This window comes from Microtus pennsylvanicus, chromosome 17 (genome assembly GCF_037038515.1).
Source record: "Microtus pennsylvanicus isolate mMicPen1 chromosome 17, mMicPen1.hap1, whole genome shotgun sequence".
Taxonomy (NCBI): Eukaryota; Metazoa; Chordata; class Mammalia; order Rodentia; family Cricetidae; genus Microtus; species Microtus pennsylvanicus.
Window position 1 is genome coordinate 37,556,977 of NC_134595.1, and position 20,992 is coordinate 37,577,968.

General features: G+C 46.5%; 1 protein-coding gene across 4 annotated transcripts in view; it reads left to right on the top strand.

The window, feature by feature from the left end:
• The window catches only part of Stk36 (serine/threonine kinase 36), a 30,419-nt gene that overhangs the window by 3,190 nt on the left and 6,237 nt on the right, over nt 1–20,992 (top strand). For 2 of the 4 annotated variants that reach the window (XM_075951645.1, XM_075951644.1), the window contains exons 5-21: nt 1,366–1,496; nt 1,940–2,189; nt 3,757–3,850; nt 4,113–4,282; nt 4,432–4,616; nt 5,321–5,420; nt 8,682–8,825; nt 11,545–11,724; nt 13,019–13,116; nt 13,812–13,917; nt 16,054–16,204; nt 16,942–17,069; nt 17,888–17,992; nt 18,538–18,636; nt 18,725–18,813; nt 19,064–19,127; nt 19,289–19,399. In XM_075951645.1, coding sequence (XP_075807760.1) covers nt 1,366–1,496; nt 1,940–2,189; nt 3,757–3,850; nt 4,113–4,282; nt 4,432–4,616; nt 5,321–5,420; nt 8,682–8,825; nt 11,545–11,724; nt 13,019–13,116; nt 13,812–13,917; nt 16,054–16,204; nt 16,942–17,069; nt 17,888–17,992; nt 18,538–18,636; nt 18,725–18,813; nt 19,064–19,127; nt 19,289–19,399 — 2,205 coding nt within the window. The remainder of the gene's footprint in view (nt 1–1,365; nt 1,497–1,939; nt 2,190–3,756; nt 3,851–4,112; nt 4,283–4,431; nt 4,617–5,320; nt 5,421–8,681; nt 8,826–11,544; nt 11,725–13,018; nt 13,117–13,811; nt 13,918–16,053; nt 16,205–16,941; nt 17,070–17,887; nt 17,993–18,537; nt 18,637–18,724; nt 18,814–19,063; nt 19,128–19,288; nt 19,400–20,992) is intronic. The other 2 variants (XM_075951647.1, XM_075951646.1) reach the window with 2 other exon arrangements.

The window sequence follows — 20,992 nt, forward strand, 5'->3', positions numbered from 1 at the left end:
TGACAGTTCTTAAAATTTTTATTATATATTTTGTGTGTGTGTGGTAGGTGCATATACATGCAGACCAGAGCACATGTGGAGTGAGAGGAAAACTTGCAGGAGTCAGAGTCAATTCTCTTCTTTCACCATGGGTGTCCCAGGCATTGAACTCAGGTCATTAGAGTTGGCATCAGGGCCCTTTACCCACTGAGTCATCTCACCAGCCATTTTTGAAGACCCTTGAAAAGAGTACAGGATTCCAGATATCTGTAGAGGCAATAAAGCGTGAGAGTTAAATGTTGGAACTGGAACCACAGTATCTGAGTACAAAGCTTGCCCCTCACTAGCTGGGTCTCCATGGTCAAATAATTCTTACGTCTTTGTATTTAGTTTCTTCTTTAGTAAAATGAAGTTAGTAATAATATCTACTTTGTAAAAGCTATTTGAGGATTAATGATTTCATTCATCAAAATGATAAATAACTGTTATTAATGTTGTGGGTATTAGTCATTGTTATTATTCCTTTAAGGAAGAAAGGCCAGTACTAGGGAGGGCAGTAAGAGAAGCATTGTGGTTATACAGGATTCACCATTAGGGCAAAGAGGCTGGCAATGGGATTTGGTTGAGGAGGATCCAACTACACTCACTCTAGGAGTTTCTTTTTGTCTCAACAAGTAGGTCCTCTCCAACCCCAGAAGTGCCGTCGCTGTTCTAAGTAGTCAACTGGGACTGTATAGCTCGGTAGAATACTTGCCTTCCGTGAAACCCTGGGCTGGATTCCCAGTACCACAGAAAACTGGATTTGGTGGCCCATACATGTAATCTCAGCCCTGGTGAGGTAGTGGCAGGAGAATCAGAAATTCAAGGTCATCCTCAGCTGTAGGCAAATTCAAGGCCAGCCTGGGGTACACGAGACTCTTGTCTCAAACAGACAAAAAAGTAATCATCTTACTGTTTTGTCTGCCTTGTTTAAGTGACTGTGTACCTTAAGAAAAGGGGTTTTACCCTATTTCAAACACCTAATGTGCACACACACATTCCTTCATGCCAGGTGTCATCCTGAGCATTTCTTCACATGCTTTAATTCCATTAATCTATACAATAGTCGTGGGACGTAGATGCTATATTATTGTCACCTTATAGATGATGACTCTGGGAAACACAGAATAATTTGTTCATGGTGATGAGGCCAGTAAGAGAGATAGAATAGATTTTCCTTGAACAAATGAAAGGATGAATTAAGAGGAACAAGAACCAAGGAGGGTATAGTGTAATGGAGACTCTAGAAGGGAAGGGAAGAACAGAAAGTCAAATTAGCCTCAGTACTGGAAGCCCTTGGTGTGGCAGCTTCTTCCTCTGGCCTTTCTTTCACTTCTCGGACCCTAGGTTCAGGCCATCGCTGCCCAGTTGGTGTCTGCCCTCTACTATCTGCATTCCCACCGCATCCTACATCGGGACATGAAACCTCAGAACATTCTTCTCGCCAAGGGTGGTGGCATCAAGCTTTGTGACTTTGGGTAGGGTTTTCTGAGCTTCCATCTGTGCTTCTCCTTCAGGGAGCCCTAGACTACCCAAAGCCTCATGTTAGAACCAGAGCTGGAGATTGGCCAAAGGTACTGTGTCTGCTTTGGTTCAGGTTATCCCATATGCTAACAGGTAGTAAATGGTCAGGTTTCATTTTCTTTTAAAAAATGTTCTTATGATGTTTATTTATTGTGCATGTGGAGGTGAGGGCACACATATGCCATGGCATGGTTGTAGATATCAGAGGACAACTTGCAGGAATCAGTTCCCTCCTTCCACCATATGAATCCTGGGGATGGAACTCAGGTCATCAGGCATAATGGCAGGTCCCTTTACCACTGAGCCATCAATCACATCAGCCCCTGTCCCTAGATGTAATTTTCTAGTTATAACTAGGTCAAGAAGATCTCTCATTTCAATCCTGTCACCTCCACAGGTTTGCCCGAGCCATGAGCACTAACACCATGGTGCTGACGTCCATCAAAGGCACACCACTCTATATGTCTCCAGAGCTGGTGGAGGAGCGACCCTACGACCACACGGCAGACCTCTGGTCTGTAGGCTGCATCCTGTATGAGCTGGCTGTAGGCACGCCTCCCTTCTACACCACCAGCATCTTTCAGCTGGTTAACCTCATTCTCAAGGACCCTGTGCGCTGGCCTTCTGCTATCAGTTCCTGCTTCAAGGTGGTAGGAGATAAGGGGGGGTGACTTTTATATCAGAAATCTCTGCCCCGTTCCCAAAATCTATGCAGGCAGGCTATGCTCTATCATAGTAGGAAGTAATGTCGAGGCACTGGGAAGGAAGAGCTGCTGGGCTTTATGTGCCCCCAGTCCCGCTGGTCCACTGTCAGAGGCAGTGTTGGGTGCAATCTAGCTGCTCCCCACGCTGTTGTCAGTCCTCTTCAGCTATTAGAGGGGCTGGTGGTTAGGGGTGGGCGACTGGAAGTGGCACCTCCTCATTGTACCTAAGTCCCAGCAGGTTGGTGGGGAAAGAAGAGGAGTTTGTACTCATTTCTTATCTAGGGCAAGGTTATGGGCCTCAGTGGAATTCGAATACTGTCTTCTCCCAGAATAAAATCTCATTGTAGGTTCCCTTTGGCTTATTGAAAGTGGAAGGGAGACACAGTTTCCCCTAACTTACATAGTTGGGGATGCTCAAATAATTCTCAAAAAAGTTAAAGGAGCTTTAAATGAGGGTTGTATCCCTAGAATCTTCCTTCTTCCTTAGGTAGATTTCAGGAATCTTTAGCAACGGCTGTAGTTATACAATCACCACACTTTAGAACAGTGCTCATAGCTTATTAGTAGCTTCTTAAGATCATTCTTTCTTAAAATATTTATTTTTATTTAAGTGTGTATGTGTTAGTATATGTTACCTTAGAAGCCAGACGCGTCAGATCTCCTGGAGCCAGAGTTACAGGCAGTTGTGAGCTCTTGATATGGCTGCTTGGAACCAAACACATGTCGCTTGGAAGTGCTTTTACCCACTGAGCTGTCTCTCCAGTGCCTACCTTCTGTTCTTGTTGCAGGCCTAATTAAGGGTTTTTTCTTAACACATACCCTTTCTGTCCCTCCCCCATCTGAAAATTCACTAAGTGTTCCCAAACACATCCTTGAACATTGCTTGTTTGTGTATGTGTTTAATCATGGCTGCCTCAATTCATCTCCATCCACAAACAACCTGTGACCACGAATGTTTGCTTTCTGAAGATGATTATGGAAGTGATATTTCTCTTCCAGAATTTCCTCCCTACTCCTCAAAGTTGGTGGCATGGAAATTTGTTTGTAGTCAGAGGCCACTTGTTTGTTTCCTGGCCACCCAGACCCAAAATAACCACACAGAAACTGTATTATTACAAAATAGTACTTGGCCTATTAACCTATGAATATTTCTAGCTAGTCCTTATATCTCAAATCAACTTATCTCTATTAACCAGTGCACTGCCACGTGATTGTAGCCTGCTGTAGCCATCCGGCGTCTGGTGTCTGTCTCCTGCGGTGGCTACATGGCTTCTTCTTGACTTTGCCTTCTTTTTCCCAGCATTCAATTTAGTTGTGTCCCATCCAGTGTTCCCCCACCCCCAGATGAAGGCAGTGGTCTGGCTTGAATTCTAAGGGATGAGTTGTTAAGAGTGTGTTTCAGCTGCTGTAAGAACAGACGCAAGAGTCGGCTTGCCAGCACCACTGAGTGTTGAGGGAGAGCCTGGAGGGAGGGCAGGGAGGGCTGATGAAGTTTTATTTCTCTTCATAGAACTTCCTGCAAGGGCTGCTCACCAAAGACCCCCGGCAGCGTCTGTCGTGGCCAGACCTCTTGCATCACCCCTTTATCGCTGGCCGTGTCACCAGTGAGTCACCAGGGTTCCCAGGGCTCCGGCCTTTCATAGCATTTTCTCCAGTCTTCCTCCGTCCTCACTGTCTGGGTGCCACACACTTTCCTCCCCAACCTTGGACTTCTTCCTCCTGTAGCCTAGCTTTTACCACTCCTGCTGTTTGTCCAAATGGCCTCTTTCCACAGGGGCCTAGAGACACTAACGTTGTCCCTGGTCAAGAGGACATGGTGGCCACAGCCTTAGAATAATCACGTCCTCTCCTCTTCCCCCTCTGCAGTAATAACTGAACCAGCAGGTGCAGATTTGGGCACTCCATTTACTAGTCGTCTGCCTCCAGAACTTCAGGTCCTAAAGGACGAACAGGCCCATCGACTGGCACCCAAGGGTAGCCAGTCTCGCATCCTGCACCAGGCCTGTAGGCGTGCAGCCGAAGAAACCAAGCAGAAGGTGTGTGAGTCAGAGGCAAAGATGACACAGACAGGCTAGTGACTTGGGGGAGCCGGAGGAAGAGGTGACTTTCAGAGAATTGGCAAAAGACCATGAATAGGATCCACACTGCACAAATTGTTCTCTTGTCTCCTACCCACCTCTCACAGAAAGAACAGGATGCAGGACCTGCCCTTGAACAAGAGGATAGGCCCAGCAAGGTGACAGCGAGCACAGCCCCTGTGCCCGGACTAAAGGCTCCTCAGGAACCAAGCCTCTTGGCTAGTATATTGGACTCAGAAATGAAGAGCAACTGGGAAGACCAGGGGGCTGGAGAAGCCCCCCCTGCACCTCGGTGAGAAGGGTAAAGCGGTTTGTGTGTGTCCGGGAGGGAGACAGTTATTAAAGCAAACATAAAATGGCTCTGTTACTAGCCCAAACATAGATAGGGCTCTAGGAGTGAGAGTCCTAGTTCTTGGGTTCTGATTCTTTGTAGTTTACTTTTTTTATTTTATATGTGTGGGTGTTTTGCCTGTATGTATGTCTGTGTATCATATGTGTACAGCGGCTTCAAAGGCCAAAAGAGGGCATTGGATCTCCTGGGAATGGAGTTATAGACAACTGTGAGCTATTGTGTGGGTGCTGAGACTCAAACCTGGACCCTCTGGAAGAGTAGCCAGTGCTCTTAACCACTGAACCATCTCACCAGCCCTCTAATTCTTTCTTAGTTCATCAGGAAACTTGAGGATTTTGTCTTCCTGTCTCAGTTGTGCTTTGAAATGACAAGGGCCATTTCTATCTGAAAGGGAAAATAATTGGAGTGGAAGGTCATGGGTGAAAAATCAAAGTCTACTTGAGAGTAAGAGCTAGCTGGGAGGGCGGTCGAGAACCTGTGTGTGGATGTTAACACTTACTGAACTGTCCACATCCCATAATCTACTTGTCTGACTGGTTCTCCTAGGCCTTTTCCTGAGCTCAGAGGGCTATACAGGGCAATGGCAGTGAACCTCAAGCCTCACAGGTCTGGAAGTCATCTTACTCCCAGCTTTGCTTTGGCAGGGAAAGCCACATCACCTTGGAGTGTGAGCAAGCATTCCCAGAGCTGAGGCCAGAGACGATGGGCGGGCCGAGCACTGATGTAATGGATCTAGAAAATGAGGTGAGACGTTAGATGAGTGCTTTTCTACAACAGTGTGGGCTAGAAACACAAGCTCCCTTGTGTTAAAAATGGTTTTGTTATAGATTTATAGATTTTAGTTATATATTATGTGAACATATAATTCTCAAAAATCAGAATACAGAGATAAAATTGAAGGTTCTAAGGTCTATCTATGTTTGGGCAATAAATTGAAGGTTAGCACATTCCCTATTTCCAGTAGTTTGGGAGGTTGAGGGGAGAGAATCTCTTGAGCCCAGGAGTATCTAGCTAGCCTGGGCTACATAATGGAACTTTATCTAAACAAACAAACAAAACCAAAACAACAACAAAAATCATAAATAAAAATGAAGGTCTCTGTTGAACCTTACCTCACTTCCAGAGATGGCTATCATTACTAATCTGTCTCCTTTCAGACTTTCTGAACTTCACATATAATTATATGTGCAGTTTGGCTGTTTCTGCATTATTGGATTTATCTTGTTTATTGCCTTGCATTGTGCTTCTTTTACCATATGATCTAGTGTAGGACTTGTTTCTACATCAGAGCATGTATTTCTTCCTTAACCTTTGTGTCAGTTTTAGGGTTCTAATTTTTAAATTTTGAAATAATTTCAACTTGAATAATCACGGGGCTGGAAAGGTGAGCTCAGCAGTTATGAACGCTTGTTCTGGGAGGCAGAGGCAGGGCAGACCTCTGTAAGCTCAAGGCCAACCTAGAGCTACAGAGCGACCTACACACACACACACACACAGCACTAGTTCTGGCAGAAGCCCTCGGTTCAGTTTATACTACCCATGTGGTGACTTACAAGCACCCACAATTCCTGTTCCCAGAGATCCAGTATTCTCTTCCGACATCCTCAGACGTCAGGCATGCAGATCGTGCAAATCGCCAGAATATGTACAATTTCTTATTCCCTTAACCTTATCTCTGTCTGCTTTGTGCTGCCTAAACAGATACCAGAGACTGGGTCATTTGTAATGAACAGAAATTTATTTCTCAAAGTTCTGAGGCTGGGAAGTCTTACGTGAACATGTTGGTAGGCAGAAGAATGTTATGCTTCCATGTTGCAGAAACTCGAGAGTCAGGGTCTCACTGTGTAGTCCAGGCTGGCCTTGAACTCACAGTCCTCGTTCTTCAGCCTCCAGAATGCTGGGTTATGGGTGTGAGCCTCAAGGCCTAGCTCTAGAAACCATTAAAAAGTTTAGTGTATCTTATGCCCATGCTTTGCCTGCCTGTCTGTCTGTGCACCAGGTACATGCTTGGCCCCTATGGAGGCCACAAGAGGGCATTATTGGATCCCTGGAATGGGAGTTACAGAGTTCTGAAGCACCATGCTGGAATCAAACCCAGGTCCTCTGGAAAGTATCCAGTACTCTTAACCATTGAGCCATCAACCCAGTCCCTGAAATCATTTTTATGGCAGCCTTAATCAGTTTGTGGTATTGGAGCTCATGGCCTAAAACAAAACAAAGCTCTCCCGTTAGGCTCCACCCCCCAGCACTGTTTCTGTGAAAATTAAGTCACCAGTGCAAAACAGTTTAGAGAAGACAAAAACACTCAAACTGTGGTCTTCCCTGCACCCAGATTCACCTGTCACAATTTTGCTACATTTGCTGTATGAGTCTCCATGAATAGATGGACATACTGTCTTTTTGAAACAGTTTGAGGTAATTTGCATACATGTCCTTCTACCTCAAAATACTTGGTGAATATTTCCTACGAATAAAGTCATTCCCTTGCGCTATCATAGTCAGAAATTTCAGGTTGAATCAGGTATGGCACACACCTTTAATCTCAGAATTTGGGCAACGGAGGCAGGCAGGTCTCTGTGAGTTCCAGGCTCGTTTAATCTACATAGAGAATTCCAGGCCAGCCTGGACTATATAGAGAAACCCTATATCAAAAACAAAAATATTGAAACTAAAAAAAAGAAAGAAAAGAACTTTCAAACCAATACTGTGTTGTGATTATAACAAAGGTAAATACATTCACATTCTGCCAATTGCTCCAGTGATGTACTTTAAGTCCCCCTTGGCTGGGGGAGGGGCCAGGGTTGATCGGCAATTAAGAGCAGCGACTGCTCTTTCAAGAGAACTGGCATTTGGTTCCCAGAACCCACATGTTGACTTAGAACCATTTGTAATTCCAGTTTTAGGGAATCCTCCACCTTCTTCTTGCTTCTGCTGGCATGAGGAGTGTACAGTGGTGTACATACATACACCTATAGAATACTAAATGCTAAATACTAAAAATATTTTCCCTAGACTAATAAGCTCACAGTTTTAGGGATTCAAGAACAAGATTCAGTTCTGGTGAGGACATCATTGCCGATAGCATCCCACAGCAGGGGACTATGGGAAGAAGGATTATGGGAGAGGCCAGCTCCAAGGTTTTATAATCTTTTTGAAGCCTGGCATAGTGGTCTTTAATCCCAGCACTTGGGAGGCAGAGGCAGGCAGATCTCTGTGAGTTCCAGGACAGCCTGGTCTACACAGGGAGTTTCATGGTAATCAGAGCTACATAATGAGACCCTGTCTAAAAAAAAAAAAAATAGGCTTTTGAAACCTAACCAGGTCCCAGGAAAAACACTTTGTTCCTGTCTGGGATGTGACTCAGTGGGGCAGTGCATGCTGCTTGCCTCTTGCCTTGGATATACAAAGCCTTTCATTCAGTCCCTCCTACAGAGCAGAGGGTGCAGTTCAAGGGAGATGTTAATGCCTCCTGCAGGGTGGTATCCAGCTGTCCTGAGAGCCTCCCACTAGGCATCCTTTCTTAAAGGTCTCAGCATCTCTGAATGCTACCATGCTGGGGCAAGGACTTTAAAAAGAAAAACAAACGAAACTTTGGGCAAATATGCTTGAAATATACAAGCGAGTTATTATGCCGTGTTCCTCAAATTATTTTTTTATGATTAGATTTGGCCTACGCATTTTGGGTAGAAATCCTATACAGGGTACATCCTTTGTACTACGTTCTACTTAATGACCTCCTGGTAGTTCCTAATAGAGACATGCCATGGTTTACCATTCCCTTCTCGACTGACTTTATGACAATTCCATGTGTTGTCATTGTCAGCCATGCTGCACTGGATGCTTTTTCCTAGGTACCTCTTAATGCATATCCCGCAGTGCCCCACAAGGGACCTTTCAAGACCCCGACAGTGTCTGACTGTACACTCCTATGCTGAAGGAGCCACTGGCTGCTCTCTGTGACCCCATATGTCACTCCTCTTGACCTCTTTCTCTCCAAACGCCCAGGAGCCAGACAGCGACGATGAGTGGCAGTGCTTACTAGAGACCACGGAGCCTGTGCCAGTCCAGCTGAAGTCCCCCCTCACTCTGCTGTGTAATCCTGACTTCTGCCAGCGCATCCAGAGTCAGCTGCGTGGGACTGGTGAGCAGGTAACAAGCTGAAGGTTCTGTGAAAGAGGTTGGGACAGTCTTCAGAAATGACATCACCACCTTAAGGAGATAGAGAGCCTGTCTAACAGACGTTTCTCTCATGCCTGCCAGTTCCAAAATAACCATTCACAGGCTTAATATTACTTATAAATGTTTGGCTGATGGCCCAGGCTTATTATTAGCTAGCTCTTACTTTTAAATTAACCCATTTCTATTAATCTATGTATTGCCACATAGTCTGGTGTTACCTCATTTTCTACGTCTTGCTTCCTATGTGCCTGGCTTGTGTCTCCCAGATTCCACCCTTATTTATTTATTTACTTATTTATTTGTATTTTGTGTATAAGTGCTCGCATGTACACCTGCATGCCAGAAGAGGGCGTCAGATCCTATTGCAGATGGTCTTGAGCCACCATGTGGGTGCTGGGAATTGAACTCAGAACCTCTGGAAGAGCAGCCAGTGCTCTTAACCAGTGAGCCATCTCTCCAACTTCCACCCTTCTCCTGTATCTCTGTTTTGATTTTCTGCATGGCTCTATCCTGCTTTGCCATAGGCCAAAACAGCTTTATTTTTCAGTCAATGAGAACAACACATATTCACAGCATATAGAAAGACATCCCATAGCAGTCCTGGAATTCAGAGATCAGCCTGCCTGTGCGTGAGATACCATGGCCCGGCCTTGAAGATTTTTCTAGACATTATATAGTTTTAGCTTTTTTTTTTCTTCTTCTTTTCAAGACAGGGGTTTTTCTGTAGCTTTGGAGCCTGTCCTGGAACTAGGTCTTGTAAACCAGGCTGGCCTCAAACTCACAGAGATCTGCCCACCTCTACCTCCCAAATGCTGGGATTAAAGGCATGTGTCACCACCGCCTGGGTCATAGTTTTAACTTTACATTAAGATCTCTATCTCTGGGGGAAGGGGAGGGATATGGGAGGCGGTGGCGGGGAAGAGACAGAAATCTTTAATAAATAAACAAATAATAATAAAAAAAACAAAAAATAATAAAAATAAAAATATGTTTTCTAGAAAAAAAAAGATCTCTATCTCTGGCCCATTTTGAGTTAATGTTTGTACATGAAATAAGTTCAACTCTTTGTGTGTTTTTGAAAAAAAAATATTTTCCCACTGAATTATATTGGTACCTTGCTCTTATTTCCTGGATCTAACAATTGTCATCCTACTATTGGACCCTGCCTTCCTTTCTTCCTTTCCTTTTTTCTTTCTTTCTTTCTTTCTTTCTTTCTTTCTTTCTTTCTTTCTTTTCCTTCCTTCCTTCCTTCCTTCCTTCCTTCCTTCCTTCCTTCCTTCCTTCCTTTCTTTTTGAGACAGGGCTGCCCTGTGTAAAACCCCTGACTTCCCTGGAACTATCTCTGTAGTCCAGGCTGTCCTCAGACTCACAGAGCGTCACCCGCCTCTGCCTCCAGAGTGCTGGGATTAAATGCATTTCCTCCATGCCCGGCTATTGGAGCATTTCTACTGTGAGAAAGCCAGCTAAAATCTGTTTCTAACCTGGGAGGCTAGGCAGATGGTTTTTCTTTCTTTTCCAATCCCCGTTTTTTTGAGACAGGGTACTCCTACCAGGCTAGCCTTGAATTCATAAGAAATCTCTCTGCCTCTGCCCCTGCCCCCATCACCCCCCCCCCCGCCTCTACCTTGCCTTGATTAAAGGTGTGCATCACCACACCTGGTGCAGGTTTCTTGAACCCAAAGGATTGAAACCATGAAACCAGCCTAGGCAACACAATGGAACCTCTGTTTAAAAAAAAAATTAACCAGTTATTATGAATTAATTTGGGGGCACATGCTATGGTGCACAAAGCTCAGAGGCAGCTTTGTGGACCTGGTTCTGATCAAACTCAGATCATCAGGTGTATGCAGCAAGCACCTTACCTGCTGAGCATCTCACCGGCCTAGACTCTGTCTCTCAGAAAACAAAGGTTTTGGCTTCTGAGATAAGATTTCTGATTTGTGGATCAGAATTCACAAAGACCTAGCTATTGATCTTTGATAGGGCCCTGATCTATATAGATGGATCAGTTCTCTGTCTTTAAGATGAGCAGTTCTATTTACTACACACTGTGAGATGGGAGAGTAAATGCCGAATTGAGAACAGCAAACTCTGAGGCATTTGGTATCAGTGTTATTCTTTTGAAGAATAACCATGTAAACGTATGGTACTTTCCTTAGCGTGCAGGCTGCATATGGATACATGTTGGGCTAAAGTTGACACGAGAAATGTTGGCAGTCCTTGATCTAGAGCTGAATGATGTCTTGCTTCTCTGGAGTTAAATAACATCATTTCATATCTGTTGTTTTTATTTTTCAGAAAACTGTGTGTGTGTGTGTGTGTGTGTGTGTGTGTGTGTGTGTGTGTGTGCGTGCGTGCGTGGTGGTATCCTTGCTGCTACTGTTGTCTTTAAGGTGAAGGGTTATCAAAGGGAGGAAATGAACAATAATGGTACTGGGCCTGGTAGACAGATCTTGAGGTCCCCTGCCCCTTGGTCACCGATGTTCTAGTCAGGTGACCTTCCATAGTTATTTCTCTGGTGCAGTTCCCCTGTGTTTCTGTGCTTGCTCCCTGGCTTTTCAACTCCTCCATGTAGGAATGCAGACATTGGTCTACTCTGCTAACTCCTTGGAGCCGTTCGGTATTTGTGATTCTTCTTCCTTTACCTATAATTGTGCCAATTGCTGTCTCTTTTTCTCATGTTCCTCAGATCCTGAAAGGTATCCTAAAGGGTGCTTCCCAGCTGCTTCCTGCACTCCGTGTCCTGAGCAGTCTCCTGTCCAGCTGCAGCGACTCTGTGCTTTTGTATTCCTTCTGCCAGGAGGCAGGACTGCCTGGGCTGCCCCTTAGCCTCCTCCGGCACAGCCAGCAGAGCAGCAGCATCCAGCAGGTACACAGCCCAGAAGCTCTGAAGACAAGCGCTGGGCCTTTTCTTTACTTCTTCTGGAGCTGCCGTCTGTCTGACCTGACTGCCTCTTCTTTTTTAGCCTTCTTTTTCTAATTAATTTTCTAATTACCAGACCATCACTTGCAAATTCTGATGCCTTCTGAGTCTAAACCAGTAGTATCAGTCAGTGAAGAAGACGAGCTTGGCATACAGCTGTCTAAGGAGTAGGGAGCATATTAGCCATCCTGACCCTAAATGGGGCATCTTCTCAACTCCAGCCCATTGTTGTCATGTGAAAGTTTAAGCCAGTGTACCTAATCTGTTTTCTAACAGAAGATAAAAATCAGAGTCTTTTTATTATTTATTTATTTTTAGTGTCTTTTTTTTTTTAGATTTATTTATTTAAGTATACAGTGGTCTGCCTGCATGCATGCCTACAGGCCAGAAGATGGCACCAGATCCCATTACAGGTGGTTGTGAGCCACCATGTGGTTGCTGGGAATTGAACTCAGAACCTGTGGAAGAGCAAGCAATGCTCTTAACCACTGAACCATCTCTCCAGCCCCCCCAGAGTTTTTTTTTAATGGGTAATTTCTTGATATTGAGAAGAGTTGCTATAAAGGGTTGGACTTCTGCTTTGTTACCTTGTTTTCTTTTTGGTTTTTCGAGACAGGGTTTCTCTGTAGTTTTAGAGCCTGGCCTGGAACTAGCTCTTGTAGACCAGGCTGGCCTCGAACTTACAAGATCCACCTGCTTCTGCCTCTGAGTGCTGGGAATAAAGGCGTACGCCACCACCACCCGGCTGTTATCTTGTTTTCAGAGCAGGTCGTTGATGTTCAGAGATTGGTCCCTGCAGTCACTGCTGATGGCTACCTGATAGGTAGGAGAGCTGTGATCAAGACTCTGTGTGTCTGGGGTCAAACCTCTACTTACTGCATTGGGTTCTGACACAGTTGAGCTTGGAGAACAGCTCCCCCCCTCCCCCTCCCCCAGATGATGCAGGTATGGTAGGCAGCCCTTAGGATGCTGCTTTCTGCTGCTAAGTATCGAACTCAGATAAATATAAGGAACTTAAAAGGATAGTTTTATGGGAAGTAGCCCCTCCTCCACTCCAACATGCGGCTCCAGTCAAGTGGCATCTCCAGATGGTCTGTGACTCTTTGGCACTGCTTGACTTTCTCCTTCCCTGGCCCTCTCCCCCTGGCCAGCTTGACTGGCGCTCTGCATGCCTCTGCTGCTGCTTTTTCTGCCTTTGGTCTTCATTCCTCACGCTGCCCTTTTGCTCCTTTCTTCACAGCAACCTTGGTATGGGGCCTTCTTACGGGACCTGGTGGCTGTGGTTCAGGCCTACTTTTCATGCGCCTTCAATCTGGAACGGAGCCAGACAGGTGACAGGTGGGGGAAAAGACACTTCTGCCCCGCTGGACAGGGTGGCAGTGTGGCTTCAGTTTCTGCTCCATTTCTTCGGCTCCCCATTAGGAGGACACCAAGTGAGGAGTGGTGCTGTGTGACAGGGTTAGAGATGAGCTGACCAGCCTTCAGAATTTAGTGAATCCTCAGAAGGACCACTTCCAGCTTTCCCCAAGACAGACAGATTCTTTTTGTTTTTTGAGACAGGGTTTCTCTGTGTAGCTTTGGAACTGTCCTGAAACTCTCTGTGTAGACCAGGGTGGCCTCAAACTCACAGAGATTCATCGGTCTCTGCCTCCCAAGTGCTGGGATTAAAGGCGTGTGCCACCACCGCCCAGCGACAGTCAGATTCTAAGAGTCAGCAACCACCCAGCACAGTTGGGCCTTAATGGAAGGACAAATGTGAAAACAGCTGAGAAGGGTCTTGAACAGTGTTTGTGAGATCTCCCCTTCCCTCCCATCCCCTCCTCTTCCTTCCTCTTTCTTCCTCTTCCCTCCCCTTCCCTCCCCTTCCCCCTGATTCTCTATCTGTGTGTCTGTTAGCAGAGTAGGAAGGAGGAACATTCTGATGTGTTCCTTGGCAGAAATCTCCTAGGTTTCTAGAACTGACCCATTTGCCATGGCATATCCAGGCTTTTAGTGGGAGGATAGAAAGGTAGCATGGATTCATTCTTCCCCAGCCTGCAGGTGTTTCAGGAGGCTGCCAATCTCTTTTTGGACATGTTGGGGAAGCTGCTGGCCCAATCAGATGACTCCGAGCAGGCATTTCGAAGGGACAGCCTTATGGTAATCTCCTCCCACTTCCAAATTTCTGTCCTCACTATCTTTTCCTGTGTTTCTCCCAGCGCCTTTCTTTCTTTCTTTCTTTCTTTCTTTCTTTCTTTCTTTCTTTCTTTCTTTCTTTCTTTCTTTCTTTCTTTCTTTCTTTCTTTATTATGTATACAATATTCTGTCTGTGTGTATGTCTGCTGGCCAGAAGAGGGCACCAGATCTCATTACAGATGGTTGTGAGCCACCATGTGGTTGCTGGGAATTGAACTCAGGACCTTTGGAAGAGCAGGCAATGCTCTTAACCACTGAGCCATCTAATGATTGTGTCAACTCAACAAATGTTGAGTTCTCATTGTGTGTCACATGGATAACAGAGTCTCCACCTTGAAGAGACTAAAGGCAGTCAAATAGGACCTGTTGTAGTGGCACATGCCTTTGGTTAGTCCTAGCACTCAGGAGGCAGAAGCAGGTGGATTATTGAGTTTGAGGCTAGCTACATAGTGAGTTCCAGGACAGCCAGAGCTACATTGAGAAACCCTGAGTCAAAAAAAAAAGAGCCAAGTAGGGAGAGTGAAGTCCATTAGAACTCTGTACATGGTGCAGAGGAACCACTAAAGAAGAAATTGTGAAGACTGAAGTCATGTGTGCTTTTCAAGAACACATAGCAACAGCCAGGTAGAAGTAGTGTTTGCCTTTAATCCCTGCACTTGGAGGCAGAGGCAGGAGGATCTCTGTGAGTTTGAGGTCAGCCTGGTCTACAGAGTGAGATCCAGGGCAGACAGGGCTACACAACACAGTGAAACCCTGTCCAAAAAAAATCACAAAAATATAAATAAATAAATAAATAAATAAATAAATAAATAAGAAATGCATTGCGGCTTGCCAGCTTGGGTGGAGCAGGGAAGGCGATAGGCCACTTTAGATAGAAAGAACACTATATCTAAAATGCAGAGGCATTGAGTAGTTTGACATATATCAGAGGCCATAAATATAAGCATCTTAAATAGATAGATAGATAATAAATAAATAATTGAAAATTCAGGCATAGTGGCACATACCTTTAATCTCAGCACAAGGGGAGGCAGAGATAGCTGTCTGAGTTCAGGGCCAGCCTGGTCTACATATAGACATCCAGGGCTACATAGTGAGACCCTGTTTTGAAAACAGAACAAACAAAAAGCAACAAAAAAAGATGAAGCATCTTGCAGACCAGCTAGTATTCTCCAGCCTTGTTTATGAAAAAGACTCATGAGCTCCTCTAATCGTCTTCCTTAGACCCTGATGGAGGATGGAGTGAGAGACAGCTGTGTTGTCACTGGGTTGTCAGGGAGGACACAGACACTTATGTCCAAAGAAAACGATTGTATGGTTGTTGTTGAAACTAGCCGTTGGGAACATAGCTGTGGGATAATTTCCCGCCTCCAGTTAGCAGCCCATTCACATGTCTGTTGCCTGAGAGTCTAGTTTCATCTTCTTCCTTTCAGGTCAGAAAGCTTTGGATGGCTAGACTAAATTCTGGCCAGCAGTTAGTCGCCAGAATTACTGGCCAGCACCTGTCATGTTATTGAGTACTGAACAATTATTGGAATAATTGTTCCTCCTCCTGAATTTCTGAATTATTATACCTTTGTTCCACATTTTCAGAAACGTCATCTAGGGAGATGCTGACGAGAAAATAGAAGGGTTGATTGGACAGATGTAAGAGTGTGTGCAAGGGAGCAGGGTGGTGTGGCGCACGCCTTTAATCCCACTTGGGAGGCAGAGGCAGGCGGATCTCTGTGAGTTCGAGGCCAGCCTGGTCTACAAGAGCTAGTTTCAGGACAGGCTTCAAAGCTACAGAGAAGCCCTGTCTCAAAAAAAAAAAGTGTGTGCAAATGAGTTGAATTTCAGTACACAGAGAAAACACAGAGAAAAAGAGAGAGAAAGGGAGAGAGTGATGGTGGGAGGGGAAAGAGAAAGGGAAGAATTCACCCCCAAATCCTCCTGTATCAACCAGGAAGACTGTGGGTGCATTTTCTTTTCCCTGGGAAGAATTCTTACTATCTCCTGGGCTCTTAACCCCTTTCCCGGGTTCCAGGGGCATTTCCTGGTTCTCACTAAAGCCCATTTAGGTTTCTGATACCCTGATACCTCCACTCTTCTCCCCTTCAGTGCTTTGCTGTCCTGTGTGAAACTGTGGACGGGAACAGCCGGGCCATCTCCAATGCCTTTTACTCCAGTCTGTTGACCACACAGCGCACTGTATTGGATGGGCTCCTTCATGGCCTAACAGTTCCACAGCTTCCTTTCCACATACCGCCAGGTGATCCGCCCTTCTTGTCCCATGCATAGGTCAGCCTATGTCCTTCCTACTTCCACCGCTAGAATGGTGCCTGCCTGGAGCTTGGCAGGTGCCCCAAAATGGCTTGGGGCTGTAGCTCATTTGGTAGAGCGCTTGCCTCGCATGAAGCCCTGGCCTTGACAGCACATGCATGTAATTCCAGCACTCTGGAGGCAAAGGCAGGAGGATCAAGTTCAAAGTATCTTCAGCTTCATAGTTTAAGGCTTGACTGCTGTTGCATGAGGAGGGTGGTCCTTCGTTCCCTCCTGGCCGCCCGGCTAGCTTACACCAAAATAATCACAGAGAAATTGTTATTCATTTAAACACTGCCTGGCCCATTAGCTCTAACTTCTTATTTGCTAACTCTTACATATTAGTTTAACCCATCGACTGTGGCTTACCGGCAAGATTCTAACCAGCGTCCGTCACAGGCAGGAGATCCATGGCTTCTGCCACTCTGCCCTTCTTCCCAGCATTCAGTTTTGTCTTCTCCACCTACCTAAGTTCTGCCCTATCAGGCCAAGCAGTTCTGTATTGATTCCAATGAAAGCAACACATAAACAGAAGGACCTTCTACACCAGACTGGGACATAATGAGACCCTGTCTCAAAAACGCAAAAGACCAGAGCAAGACAAAACAAAAAATTCCTAAAAGGTTGACTTGGGGAGCCTGTAAGAAACAACCAGACCTTACCAGTATGCCTTTCCATTCTCCATAGGAGCCCCACAAGAAAGCCAGCCACTGCGGGAGCAGTGTGAAGATATACCCGGAGCCATCTCTTCTGCCCTGGCAGCCATGTGTACCGCTCCTGTGGGGCTGCCGAGCTGTTGGGATGCCAAGGAGCAGGTCTGAGATCCAAATTCTTGCTTTCTTCTCTGCTACTTGGGAACCAGGGAGTCTGGCCATACTTGCTGCTGAGAAACAGAAAAAATAACCCTTGGGCTTCTCCTTGCTCAGGATTTCCAAAGACAGACTCTCTCCTGCTGGTCTGGGCCACTTATTTGCCATGGATGACTAGAATTCGAGAGAGGTGACCCAGACCCAGAAAGACAAATATCATATGTACTCACTCATAAGTGGCTTCAAGATACAAAGCAGAGAAAAACCAGCCTACAATTCACAATCCCAGAGAACCTAGACAACAAAAAAGACCCTAAGAGAGACATACATGGATCTAATCTACATGAGAAGTAGAAAAAGACAAGCTCTCCTGAGTAAATTGGGAGCATGGGGGCCATGGGAGGGAGAGAGGAAGGGAGGGGAGCAGAGAAAAAGATACAGCTCAATAAAAACAATAAAATAATAATAATAATAAAATGACTAGAATTCCATACATTGGCTACCTAGCTCAGCAGTAACTGCCCAGGTGATAGGGCAGCCGATTGGAAGTCATTACATTTCTCCAGGGTCAGAGGTCACGCAGATTGAGCTTCCCTACCTTGTTACTTATTAGTACTTCCCTGTAGACCTGCCTCCATTACAGCCGAACTCAGGTAGGATTCAGTTCTCCACTGGCCATGGAGACTGGGCATAGAATGGGGCCTGAGGGTTCTAGTGAACCTAAGAGGGGCCAGCAAGAGTCTGAGATTTCTGGCCAATTGAAGATGTGCAAGTAATGGAGGTAAAATAAGGGAGATAGGATAAAGCCAAGTTTGTCTCCATAGGTCTCGTGGCATTTGGCCAATCAGCTGACTGAGGACAGCAGCCAACTGAGGCCAGCCCTTGTCTCTGGTCTGCGGCATCATATCCTATGCCTCCACCTTCTCAAGGTACTTCCTTCCCACCGCCCTCAATGCCTGGGATTTCTTTTAACTCCCAGGAAAGGAAGGGAGGGGAGGAGAGAGAGAGAAAAGAGATTACCTGTGGCTGGGCATGGTGATGCTGGCCTTTAATCCCAGCACTCAGGAGGCAGGGGGAGGCTGATCTCTGAGTCAGCCAGAACTCTAGAGGAGAAACGTTCCATGGGGAGGGGGTTTGAGAAGAGCATCATCACATGATGGCACCCAGGAAGCAGAGAGAAAGGATAGGTACGGTGCAGCGTCGTCTGGTTTTTCTTTCCCTTCGATTCCGTCCAGGCCCCAGCCTGTGGGATGCTGCCATATGCACACTCAGGACGGGTTTTCCACGCGTTGGAAAGGCCCTCACAGAAACACTTAGGTCCTTCTTACTCCAGTCATACTACTGTCAAAATTGTCACAACCCCCGTGTGTGGACACCAGCTCTGCTGAGAGGCTTGCCTGCTTTTCAGCCGAGCCTTCCACTGTAGGACCCAGGGCTGTTCTGTCCACAGACGGGCTCCTTCCAACTTCCCTAGGTTCTCTACTCCTGCTGCTATATCAGTGAGCGTCTGTGCCATATTCTGGGGCAAGAGCCCCTGGCCTTGGAGTCGCTGTTGATGCTGGTCCAGGGCAAGGTAAGCCAGCGATACCCACATGGCTGGGTATCTCATGGTGCTCCATCTCCCCCAGAATTTGTTCTGATAGCTCAGGTTTCCTTTGTAGGTACAAGTAGCAGATTGGGAAGAGTCCACTGAGGTGGCACTCTATCTCCTGTCCCTTCTTGTCTTTCGGCTCCAAGATCTGCCTTCTGGGTGAGTCATAAAGTCAGGTCTCCCCACTAAAGTCTCCTTCCCTCGGAGCTATCCCTGACACTAGGGAAGGGCACCCTCTAGCTTTTTCCTTGAAGGGGCTGACAGAGAGAGAACAAAGAACAGGCCTGGTTCTCATCACCTCTGGGCCTGGGGGGGGGGTAGATGCAGCGTGGGTGGAGAGTACAGTACACGGGCGAGGGGGGACGCTGTCCAGCCCACTGTAACCTTCCATGGTCTCTCTCTATTCCAGGATGGAGAAGCTAGGCAGTGAGGTCGCCACTCTCTTTACCCGCTCACACATCGTCTCTCTCGTGGTGAGCTTTCGCCCTTCTCCCCTCGCCTTTCACCCCTTCATCTGACCCCCTTGGGAGTAAATGGCCTTTGTCCTATTTGCAGCTGTTTCTGCAAACATCTGTCATGTCCTGAACACCATTCGGATTCAGATGGCCCTCCTTTCCCTCTACCCTTCCCACAGAATGCAGCAGCCTGTCTCTTAGGACAGCTTGGTCAGCAGGGCGTGACCTTTGACCTCCAGCCCCAGGAATGGATGGCAGCAGCTGCACACGCCTTGTCTGCCCCTGCAGAGGTGAGGTACTGGGGAGGTCCAGATGTGGCTCCTCTGAGCCCAACACCAGAACAGCCCTCCTGGGGGAAAGACCAGATCCAGTAAGCCCCTCTTTAGCCGGGCGGTGGTGGTGCCCGCCTTTAATCTCAGCACTCGGTAGGCAGAGGCAGTCAAATCTCTGTGAGTTGAGGCCAGTCTGGTCTACAGAGCTAGTTTCAGGATAAGCTCCAAAGCTACAAAGGAGACCTTGTCTTGAAAAAAGGAGAAGGAGAAGAAGAAAGAAGAAAGAGGAAAGAAGAAGAAAAGAAGCCTCTCTTCCTCTCCTTTGCCACCAAACAGTGAGCTGCTCTCAACCAGGGCTGATCAGGGCCTCTTCAAATATGGAGGCAGGGAGAGAAAGAAAGGAAGCTGCCCAGTTACCTGAGGCAAGAACTTCCCCTTGTCCAGTTACCTGACGTGAGAGCTTCCCCTTGTCCAGTTACCTGACGTGAGAGCTTCCCCTTTTCCAGTTACCTAAGGTGAGAGCTTCCCCTGTCCAGTTACCTGAGGTGAGAGCTTCCCCTGTCCAGTTATCTGAGGTGAGAGCTTCCCCTGTCCAGTTACCTGAGGTGAGAGGTTTCCCCCGTCCAGTTACTTGAGGCGAGAGGTTTACCCTGTCCAGTTACCTGAGGCGAGAGGTTTCCCCTGTCCAGTTATCCGAGGTGAGAGGTTTCCCCTGTCTAGTTACCTGAGGTAAGAGCTTCCCCTGTCCAGTTACCTGAGGTGAGAGCTTCCCCTGTCCAGTTATCTGAGGTGAGAGCTTCCCCTGTCCAGTTACCTGAGGTGAGAGGTTTCCCCTGTCCAGTTACCTGAGGTGAGAGGGTGCCCCCCCACCAGTTATCTGAGGTGAGAGGGTCCCCTGCCTGCTTCAGTCTCCTCCAGGAGTCTGAAGTCCTTCCTGATGCTTTGACCTTATCCCTCCTCACTCTGCTTTTTCTGCTTTTTCTCCTGAATAAGCATGGAGAAGTAGATGATACCCTGTGTGTTCTTTAGGAACCCAGGCCATTATGTGGCCTCCTGATTTGTTTTTTTTTTCTTTTCCTTTTCAGGCCCTTTGGAACTCTTTTTGCTTGTTTTGTTTTCCCTGTGCAACATTCCTAGCTGTCCTGGAACTAGCTCTGGTAGACCAGGCTGGCCTTGAACTCACAGGGAATTCACCTGCCTCTGCCTCCCAAGTGCTGAGATTAAAGGCCATCACCACCCGGCATTTTTTTTTTTTAGTCCTGGAACTTGATTTGTAGACCAGACTGGCTATGAACTCACTGAGATCTACCTGCCTCTGCTTCCTGAGTACTGGGACTAAAGGTGTGCACCACCACTGCCTGGCAAAAGTAATCCCTCCCCGCCACACACATAAATTTGGAAATCTTAATTCCCTCACTTTGGAAAAAGGATAGACTTCATAGTCACATAATTGTCATTCTTTAAAAATGTTTATTTATTTATTATGTATACAATATTCTGTCTGTGTGTATGCCTGCAGGCTAGAAGAGGGCACCAGACCTCATTACAGATGGTTGTGAGCCACCATTTGGTTGCTGGGAATTGAACTCAGGACCTTTGGAAGAGCAGGCA